At 38.9% G+C, this 10,787-nt stretch overlaps 1 protein-coding gene and 1 long non-coding RNA gene across 5 annotated transcripts in view; one reads left to right on the top strand and one right to left on the bottom strand.

Moving 5' to 3' along the window:
• Positions 1-810: 810 nt before the first annotated feature.
• SETD9 (SET domain containing 9) lies at positions 811-8,297 on the bottom strand. 2 transcript variants are annotated; one of them, XM_047731689.1, is made up of 6 exons: positions 8,166-8,297; positions 6,176-6,543; positions 4,857-4,980; positions 4,461-4,576; positions 3,426-3,531; positions 811-1,302 (listed from the first exon to the last, which is right to left on the bottom strand). In XM_047731689.1, the coding sequence occupies exons 1-6, from the start codon at positions 8,261-8,263 to the stop codon at positions 1,215-1,217; spliced, it is 900 nt and encodes a 299-aa protein (XP_047587645.1). In that variant the 5' UTR covers positions 8,264-8,297; the 3' UTR covers positions 811-1,214. The 2 variants fall into 2 exon arrangements, with proteins under 2 accessions (XP_047587645.1, XP_047587646.1); XM_047731690.1 differs by lacking the exon at positions 3,426-3,531.
• An 8-nt stretch (positions 8,298-8,305) lies between these two features.
• LOC125101061 (uncharacterized) overlaps positions 8,306-10,787 on the top strand; it is a 78,000-nt gene continuing 75,518 nt past the window's right edge. For all 3 annotated transcript variants that reach the window (XR_007127748.1, XR_007127750.1, XR_007127747.1), the window contains exon 1: positions 8,306-8,477. This is a non-coding gene — a long non-coding RNA (uncharacterized LOC125101061). The remainder of the gene's footprint in view (positions 8,478-10,787) is intronic.

Genomic DNA, 10,787 nt, shown 5'->3' with positions numbered 1-10,787 from the left:
CAAAGAGTTCTGAGCAGAGGCTGGTCAAGGTGGGAGTTATATTTACAAGAACGTTTCTTGGTGATCCATTCTGTAAAGGCAGCAGGAGTGGAAACAGGGAAGGCAATTAGGAGACTATTGAAATTACAATAAATGAAGTGAGAAAAGCTGTTGATGTAGCAGTTTAGGTGGTTAGAATATGGTTATACAGGTTCCATGTTAGAAATCAAGGAGTCCAATAAAAAATATCCTCTTCATCCAAGTTTGGAACTGAGAGTTAGATGAAGTCAGGTCAATGCAGATCAAAGTAAGTATCACGAGTGAAACTCACTGGAGAAGGTGGCTTCAGAGCTGTGGGCAGGTCAGCTCACTAATACTCTACCTCTGGAGAGACTCACTGGCTGGGCAGAGAGCCCAAAGAGAAGGAACTAGAGGGTCTGGGCCGTGGGTGCCTATTCTCCAAAGAGAAACTCATAAAATCACTCTTCCTACAACGGAGAGAGAGGCCGGAGCATCACTGTCAGCATTCCCCACTGAAATAAGAGAATGGGAATAGGTGTCCCTCCCACCACCACTATCTTTTAACTGCATTTCTATGCTAAAACCATCTCTCTCACTCTTTTAAACTTTGTATATGTGTGTGAACATGAAAATAAGAGTAAATTCCAGTTCCAATTCCCCCTTACCTAGCTAAAACAATCCTTAAATCACACACACACATACACACACACACAAAATTCATGACAACACAACATACATTTTTTGTGTTTATTACACAAAATATTTACATAAATATTTTATGTAAATTTATTGTATTTATCATTATTTTTATTTATTTAATTTATATTTTTATGTTTATTACATAAAAATAAGTTTTTACACAAGTTTGTACATATCAACAGTGTAAGAAATGAAAATTCCAGCTTGGCTGGAATTTTATAAAGCACCACAGAGATATACAAAATAAAAGAAAATTTGAATTTTAAGTTCAGACAGTAGGTTTTAACTTAATAAGCTACTGTATATTTAAGGGAAAGCTAATTAAAATTGGAATTGTATTCCAAATTTGAAATTGCAATGAAGCACATAGCTTTTATCATAAAAACAAAAATACCTACCCCCTCCAATTAGGCCTCAAAATATTTGTTCTATAGGTTAAGTCAGAGATATGATGAACAAAAAACATTTAGAGTGAACTCAATAGCTGGGTAGAAAACCTAATTTCTAGCTCATAGTTAGCTGACAATTGTATAGTAGTTTGAAAAAAGCTCTTCTCCTTGTTTGATGTCCCTTAGTGCTACAAGAATGACACATCGAAGTGGGCTGAAAACAAAAAGAAAAATACACAAAAGTCGTAAGTATTAACAGATCCAAGCTCATATTTTTAATATAACCATTATAGATCTTATAATTTTACTCAAATTTCTTACTATTGTCTTAGTTACTTGACTTCCATGAGGAAATAGCTCTTATCCCTGATGGCGTTATCTTATTTACTTATTTAAAAACTTATTTATTATTTTCCCTGATGGAGTTAAAGAACCTATGTCTATTCCTTAGCATTAAAAAGACCACAAAGGGACACCTGGGTGGCTCAGTTGGTTGAGCAGCTGCCTTCGGCTCAGGTCATGATTCCAGCGTCCTGGGATCGAGTCCCGCATCGGGCTCCTTGCTCAGCAGGAGCCTGCTTCTCCCTCTGCCTCTGCCTGCCATTCTGTCTGCCTGTGCTTGCTCTCTCTCCCTCTCTCTCTGACAAATAAATAAAATCTTTAAAAAAATAAAAAATAAAATAAAAAGACCACAAATATGTTGTTTTTATGTTCAGGCTCCCCAAACTGGTTATCACAAAAAGCATTTTAAAATGACATTTATTATAGTTTAACATTTTAAAATTAATTTTTTTTAAAAGATTTTTTTTATTTATTTATCTGAAAGAGAGAGAGATCACCAGTAGGCAGAGAGGCAGGCAGAGAGAGAGGAGGATGCAGGCTCCCCGCCGAGCAGAGAGCCCGATGCGGGCCTCGATCCCAGGACCCTGGGATCATGACCCGAGCTGAAGGCAGAGGCTTTAACCCACTGAGCCACCCAGGCGCCCTTAAAATTAATTTTTATCTTTGTATTCTGCAAAGCTGGAAACATTACTTAAAATTAATTCGAATTTTGAGGCACCTGGGTGGCTCAGGTGGTTAAATGTCTGACTCTTGATTTCTACTCAGGTGTTAATCTCAGGATTGTCAGTTGGAGCCCTGTGTTGGGCTCTGTGCTGAGCATGGAGTCTGCTTAGGATTCTCTCTCTCCCTCTCTCCCTCCTCTTTCTCCCTCTCAAAAAAAAAAAAAAAAAAATTAGAATTAAAAAAAATACTTTTATGGATACCACAAGACCTTCAATGTTCCTACTCAGTTAACGTTTCCTGTACTTGTTGAACAGTAATGACATTGTATTCCACCGTATATGGCTAAAACACTCAAACTGTTAGCTATACAAACATACACGAATAGAGACAGAGAAGTTATTGAGTTTTAAGTAAAGAAAATAGTCTAAGTTTTAAATCTCATTCATCTTAAAAGGACAATTTAATGGGGTCCATACAAGAGTTTGCTAGTAGCCTCCAGCTCACTGTCATAATATAATGATTATATCTTCCTATAGCATCGCTGATAAAAAACTCTACAGAATTACTTATATGTAGAAATTGTTACTTGAATTCTTTCAGCAGACTTTTCACTTCATGAATAGAAAATAAACCTTATATTACAAATATGTATCTTCTGAATATTTATCTTTTTTTCATTGTTAAGTTTCCAAACCTAATAGTGAAATGGGCAAAAGAATTAATAGTGTAATTTGGCTTTTTTCTTTAACTGGGTACTCTCAAGTGAGATGAAGAACATGATCCTTAAAATGATTAAAGTAAAAAATGTATTTGAAGAATTTGTAAGAAGAAAAATAACAGAATCACTTGAAAAATTTTTTAAGGTTGATACTTTTAAAGTACCATACAGAATAAAAATGGGTATAATATGAAGCAGAATGAGCTAGGTAAATGGAAAATTTTAAATTTCAAATAAGTATACATTAACACATTCAGGTATGATGAAAAATCAAAATTTAAGTCATAATTTTTCACTAAAAAATTTTCCCCTAATTCTACATAGCTTTTTCTTAGAAAAAAAAAATTTTTTTTTGCAGTTTATTTATTCATTTATTTGGGGGGGGGTTACATGTGAGCTGGGGGAAGAGCAGAGGGGGAGGGAGAAAGACAAGGAGCCTCCTCACTGAGCAGCCGAGTGTGGAGCCCCATGCAGGGCTTCATCCCAGGACCCTGATGAGATCATGACCTGAGTCAAAACCAAGAGTCAGTAACCAACTGAGCCACCCAGGCGCCATAGAAAACATATGTTTTTTAAGTATAGCATAAGACAGGAGAGAGGAAAAAAAAACTAACCTTTGTTTGTCACAGCTATAGGCAATGTTTGGAAGATACTGCTTCAGCTCTATAGGGAAGACTGCAGGCACATCAAATTCTTGATAGCAGACATTAGCTGCTCTGTCTAGGAATAAGTATATAATTTTTATCAACAGCCATTTTATAAGGTTGTGAAAAACAGTACTGAATTATGACACTTGATGTGTGGTTTTCCAAATTATAAGAACATGCTCAAATAAGTAATCACTATTATGTTCCAGGTATTACTAGATTATATATATATAAATATATATATACATGTACATATATATACATATTTATTATTTACTTTTTGAAGAACTTATTTTATTTTAGAGAGAGAGAGCACACGTGTGAATGGGGGGAGGGAGAGAGGGAGAGAATCTCAAGCAGACTGCCTGCCTAGCTCAGAGACCAACTGGGGGCTTGACTTGGGGCTTGGCATCACAACCCTGAGATCATGATCTGAGCTGAAATCAGGAGTCACACATTCAAGGGACTGAGCCACCCAGGCACCCCTATTACTTACAGAGGCTCAGAAAGGTTAAAGTTTAAGTAGAAGAGTCAGGTTTCAAGTTCACATCTCCATAACACCAAAACCTATGCTAAATACAGCCAGATCAAACTTAAACTTTAGGGGAAGTCAAGCCCTATGGGAAGGTAAATGACTCATGTACATAGCAACAGAAAGGGATACCAGTCTAGTTCAACCTACTAGGCTCTACTGAGGCACTGAAAGAATGATCTCTAAGTGAACTATTAAAAAAAATGCTACAATAATGATGATCAAAAGAGCAGTTACCAATTCCTATATTTATTGCAAAACCAGAAAAAAAAATAAATTATTCAATTAATGTATATCATTACTTCCCAGATTCTTTATATCTGCCCCCAGAATGTTATAGTTTACTGATGGGCTTTGAATAGCTGAGATGTTAAATATAACTGCCTCTGGCACTCAGTCATAGGGTAAAGGAGGAAAATTACCACTGCTGTATTTATATCTTGTCTCACAGACCCACGATGCCAACTTACCATTTGAACAATTGTTGACATACTGTCCTACAGCCAGTGGATTACAAATTTCTGATGTTAGCCATGTACTATCACTCATTTTGAAAGGACCAAGTTGATCTCTCCCATTACAAGATCTGAAACAGGTGAAAAAATTAGCTAAGGGATTGTTCTTTTATATCTTACAATAAAATCCAAAAGTATAAAAGTAACCCTAAAACTGAACAAGTCCAGGTTCTCTTAAAAAAGTTTTTTTTCCTTTTTTTTTTCCTCAAAAAAGTTTTATCTAGTCAATAGGGCAACTGAGTGGCTACGTAGCAGCTGCTTAAACAGATTTTTATTTAAAGTAAAAAGGCTAGTGGTCATAATCATTTTGTGGTGGTCCTATATTAAGTTTGAACATGGGTACCGACTTACCTATATACAACTTTTGATATTCCTTTGTCATTTCCATCAATGAGTACCCCATCCAGGCATCTAAAAATAAATGGATTTCCAATGGACTGGAAAAAGATTGGCTCATACTTCTGATATACTGTACCTATTATACAATAAGATAAAGACATAACAACATGTAAATATCATAAATATCTGGAAACATAAGCAAAACATGAAAGAAATTGTTTTAATTTATCTACCTTTTTACTAATATTTTATCTCTAGTCTAGATGATCACATTCTCTTTGGCTACTTTCCTCCTTGGAAGAGTGCTCAATAGTAAGTGGAGCAGAGGACCAATTTGTTCACACAGCCAAATAAAATGTGACTATTCTGGTTGACTAAAATGTGAACACCACATCTGAGGTTCAGTTTTACAAAGTCGTGGGTTTGTTTTGTTTTGTTTTGGCTTTTTAAAGTAGGCTGTGATTTGACATCTATTAAAAAGTCTTTTAAGAAGTGTACTTTGTTAAAAACTGATTTAATAATGCAGAAAAAATGGGAATGAATGAGTCTGACATTCAGGTTGTTTCTCCTTTCATTGGCAATGGAGGAAAGGACAAAATATTTACTGGGCCTGTCCTATGTTCCAGGCATGCTATTTTATTAAATTTGTTTTAGTATTCATTTGTTGCTGACGTGTTCTATTTAGTCTTTACAGAGTTAGATTAGTTGTGTAGGAGGAAACCAACTTTCTTGTTTAAGGATATAAAATCAGAAAATAGTAGAATGACTTTTTAAAAACATAGGTTTACTTAAGCATTCACACATATTTTGTACCACACCAAATTATATCATCTTAATTCAACAAATAACATACTCTCCTGAGCATTCTAGTCAATGGTCTTTTTGCAAAGCAGCTGCTTTACTTTCAAAGTGTAGAAATGGCAGGAAGGTCTTTATTCAATGATTCATGGGTTTAAAATCTATCTTTCCTGTTTTAACCCATACTATTTTTACCTTTAGTTACCAATTATTTAAGCCAACCGACTTATTCTCTAGTGCTTTCTAAGTAATTCATCTTATCAAAGTAGGCTATACTGTATCCCACATTTAAATATTCCACATTTAAACATTAACTACAAAAATTTCCTTAAAAGAAAAGAAATACTCAAAGATGTTTTTTAACGCATAAAAGAATTTATGGTTAATTTCTAAATCAGAATTTAAGAATCTGTGGAAATTTGAGTTTTCAATTCAACCCCTTAACTCGAAGGATTACAGGACTATATATTTACTTGAACTTATATTAATGGGTAAATAGGAAACTCTTGGCAAAGCACTAATTGTGTGATTACCAGGATACATAGATACAACCGCGCCTTTTGGTACCAATCCTCTGGTAACGAAGACACCTTTTCCAGCAGATATCAGTGAGCTAGTTGCTCGGGCAACACTGAAACCCAATGTCTTATAAAGAATTTCTTCTGGTTTAAAGGTATTTTGCTGTTGATGTCTGTATTCAAGCAGTTTCACCCTTGGATGTTGAACTGACAGTAGATTGTGGTATTTTGATTTAACAGTTTCTGGAAGCATAGTCAAGATATCTGATTGCTTATTGAAATCATTTATGAATAGAGCCTGGAAAACTTTCAGTAATGTTCCTAGGACATCTTCATCTGAGATAACTTTGTCTTTGGATTCCTCTGGAACATATCGGAGGGTCCTGAAAATGGGAAAAATTTCTGTTCACTACCCTTCAACTGTCAAAAGCCACACTTCATGCCTTCTGAGTCACTGGCCTTAATGACGATTATTCTCATGTGTCTGAACAGCATAAAACTGAGACATTCAGGGAAGAGTTGTTTAGGGGTAGTTTTAGTGACCTAGCTCCGGACAATACCTACCCATTAAAAATTTGTGAAGGCTCTAACTGTACCAAATGCTGTTGGGTCCTTACATTCATGATCTCTTTTTTGCAGATGGGGAAATTGAGGCTTGGAGATGTTGGGGAATCTGCCCAACATCCTAAAGCTGTTAAGCGGGAGAGCCAGAAGCTGAAACAGAGCTAGTTCTTTTTTCCACCACACACATAGCCATTATGTGAACATCACATAAGAATCCACATATTGCAATGGCTCTTTTTGTAGGTGTGTAATTTTTTTTTTTTAAGATTTTATTTATTTATTTGACAGACAGAGATCACAAGTAGGCAGAGAGGCAGGCAGAGAGAGAGGGGAGGAAGCAGACTCCCTGCTGAGCAGAGAGCCCGGTGCGGGGCTTGATCCCAGGATCCTGGGATCATGACCTGAGCCGCAGGCAGAGGCTTTAACCCACTGAGCCACCCAGGCGCCCCCGTAGGCATGTAATTTTAAAGACAAGTTTAACATTATACACTGTCACATTCTTTCCTGGGAGTACTGACTTCTTCAATGGCTGCATCATTTTTATTTGCATAATGGTATTATTTTTACTTCTTAACAAAAAGCAATTTCCGCTTCATAGTTCTATAGTAAGGATGGCCCTGAATTCACGTATTCACCGACAGAAACTTTGGAAAGGCTCTTTGGTTATTAACCGGCTTTCAGTGGAGCTAGTGTGCCCCATTTAAGTGAGCATTACTGAACTGCTTCCAGATCACTAGCACGCCACTTATTAGAGCCCGCAATGACACTCACTCCACATCCACCCTCTCAGATCCCTGTCTCAGGCATGAACTAATTTAAACCCAAGACTCCAATGTGCTTTTAGTGGCATTTTGCTCGTTTTTACGCGTCAGTCCAAGCTGCTATCCTCACAGCCAAGCTGGGCTGTTTTCACCAGGTAAACTATGGAGCTGTGAAAACAAACCTCGATTTGGCTTTTTTAAGGATTTTCAAGCTCCTAACTATGCCTTGGCGGAGAGAAGACCACGCACCCTCCTGCTGTAAGAGCTTCGTTCTTTTTCAAAAGTCTCTCTTTTATGCCGGGACAGAAGCCCGGGAGAACACTCGCCTCCGCACGTGGGCAACGCCCGCCTTGCAGACCTGGCAGCGCGGGGCACCATGGGAGATTAGGCCATAGGCCCCACCCACCACAGGCGCCCCACCCACCACAGGCTCCCCGCCCCCGCCAATATCCCAGCTCCCCTCCGAACTCCACCGGCCTCGGCCTCGCTTTCTTCGGGCCCCGCCCTCTTCGGGTTCCAGCAGCTTCGGGCCCCCGGGCCGGCTTAAGCTCCGCCCGCCCGAGACTCCGTCCGCCGGAGGCTCCGCCCATGTAGGACTCACGGGCTTCGAGTCCAGCGGCCCGGGTGGCGTCGCGGAGCTAAACGAAGGCGCACCTGGTCTGCCGGTCTCGCCCTCTCACCTCGGATTGTGGTTTAGGTTCAGCGCGATCCAAGGAACGAAGCGGTACTTGTAACGGCGCCATCGCTGCCACAGGCCCCGCAGAAGGCGACCCGGCATGGCTGTCCCGCGGCGCTGTGACGAGAGCAGCGCGGAGAGGTGGGTCGCGGTCTCGGGCCCGCCCCGGCCCGGGGAGGAGCGGGGGCCACGCCGTCCCGCCCCTTCTGCGTCTCCGCCTTCAGTTCCGAGCTCTGTGGCCCTGGTACTCCTTTGGATCCTGTTGCTGGTGTCGTCTGTGCCTCTCCTTTATTGTCCCCAGCTGGCTGAATCAGAGGTGCGTAGAGCTGAGCCAAGCCCTCTCTCCCCCTTTACTTTCTCCATTCGCTCGTGTATTTACACACACCCACACACCACTTAGGACAAGGTTAGCCCACGCTTAGTTCCAGTGGAGGCAAACTTCAAGAATCTCTCAACTATCTTCAGATCTCCAAGTATTTATTGAACATTAAATGTGTTGGTGCCATTTCCTCAGGCCGGAAACTGCTCTTCTCTTCTTTGGAGGAGAATGAGAGCGAAATCCTAAGTAAAAGTCTAAATAGGACGCATGAGACCTAGTGAAAATTCAGGTAAAGGCAGGTGGAGAGAAAGAATATCTGCCAAAGTCTCCATTTCACTCTGATACAAAATGTTGGCAAACTCTAGAGGCTCAGGTGTTGTGTTTGGTAAATCGGCATCCTGCAGATTTACCTGATTTGCTAAATGGGGTCAATTCAGTTCCAGGTTGTATTAATAAATGGCCTTCAAAGAAAGTGATTTTATGGTCTCTAAACTTAAAAGGAACCAAAAAGAACTAGTAGCATATTTACTTATAATAATATACTTTTCAAAAAAATTTTTTGTATATATTTGTATATATTTCCAGTGTTTTTAAAATTTTTATCATGTAGTGTAATCATCTTTGTTGTCCATCCAGTTAAGGGGACCATTTTGCATAGACTCTATTTATTATTGATTTATTGATGTATAATGATTTATAACATTAGTTTCACATGTGCAACATAATGATTCCATGTTTGTATATCTTGCAGAATGACCACCACAATAAGTCTATTTAACATTGGTCATCATACATAGTTATAATTTTTTTTCTTGTGATGAGGACTTTTAAGATCTACTCTCTTAGCAACTGTCAAATATACAGTATTGTTACCTATAGTCACCACACTGTACATTATATCCCCAGATCTTACTTCTCTTGTAATGACCCCCTACCCTCCAACCCCTGGAAACCTCTGGCACCCATCAGTCTGTTGTCTCTGAGCTTGTTTTATTTTTTAGATTTCACATATAAACGAAATCATATGTTATTGGCCTTTCTCTGTCTTCTTTCCCTTAGCATGATACCCTCAGGTTCATCTTTGTTGTCCCAAATGGCAAGGTTATCTTTTTAAGGGCTGAGTAATGTTCCATTGTATGTGTCTCTGTGTGTGTGTGTGTGTGCATATACACATATACACACATATACATACCTTGATTTCTTTATACATACCATTGATGGACACAAGTGGTTTCCATGTCATGGCTGTTGTAAATAATGCTATAGTGAACATAGGGGTGCATATATCATTTCTAGTTAAGTGTTTTCATTTTCTTTCTTTCTTTTTTTTAGATTTTATTTGTTTATTTATTTATTTGACAGAGAGAGAGATCACAAGCAGGCAGAGAGGCAGGCAGAGAGAGGAGGAAGCAGGCTCACTGCAGAGCAGAGAGCCCGACATGGGGCTCGATCCCAGAACCCCGAGATCATGACCTGAGCCGAAGGCAGAGGCTTTAACCCACTGAGCCACCCAGGCGCCCAAGTGTTTTCATTTTCTTTGGGTAAATACCCAGCCGTAGAATTGCTGGATCTTATGGTAGGTCTATTTTTAATTTTTTAGAAAAGACTTTCTTTATTTGTCAGAGAAGGAGAGAGCAAGATAGTGCACAAGCAGGGGGAGTGACAGGCTGAGGGAGAAGCAGACTTCCTGCTGAGCAAGGAGCCCACTGGGAAACTCCATCCCAGCACCCTGGGATCTCGACCTGAGCCAAAGACATGCTTAACTGACTGAGCCACCTAGGCATCTCTATTTTTAATTTTTTGAGGAACTTTCATACTGTTTTGCATAATAGCTGCACTGATTTGTATTCCTACCAACAGTGCATGAGATTTTCCTTTTCTCTACATCTGAGCCAACACTTGTTATTTCTTGCCTTATTCAGAATAGCCATTCTAACAAGTGTGAGGTAGTATTTCATTGTAGCTTTGGTTTTAATTTCCCTGAAGATTAGTAGTGTTGAGCATCTTTTGTGTGCCTGTTGGCCATATGTATATCTTCTTCAGGAAAAAAAAATCTGCTTGGGTCTTCTGCCACTTTTTAAAATTGGATTTTTTTTTCTGTTGTAGGATTTCTTTATATATTTTGGATATTAACCCTTTATCAGATGTATGATTTGCAGATGTCTTCTCCCATTCCATAGGTTGCTTTTTCATTTTGTTGATGGTTTCATTTGCTGTGCAGAGGCTTTTTACTTTGATGTAGTCCCACTTATTCATTTTTTACTTCTGTTGTCTTTGCTTTTGGTGTTAGATTAAAAAAAAAAAAAA

The sequence above is a fragment of the Lutra lutra genome, chromosome 5 (assembly GCF_902655055.1).
Source record: "Lutra lutra chromosome 5, mLutLut1.2, whole genome shotgun sequence".
NCBI lineage: Eukaryota > Metazoa > Chordata > Mammalia > Carnivora > Mustelidae > Lutra > Lutra lutra.
Note: the sequence above shows the minus strand (reverse complement) of the source record. Positions and strands in the feature narration are given on the sequence as shown.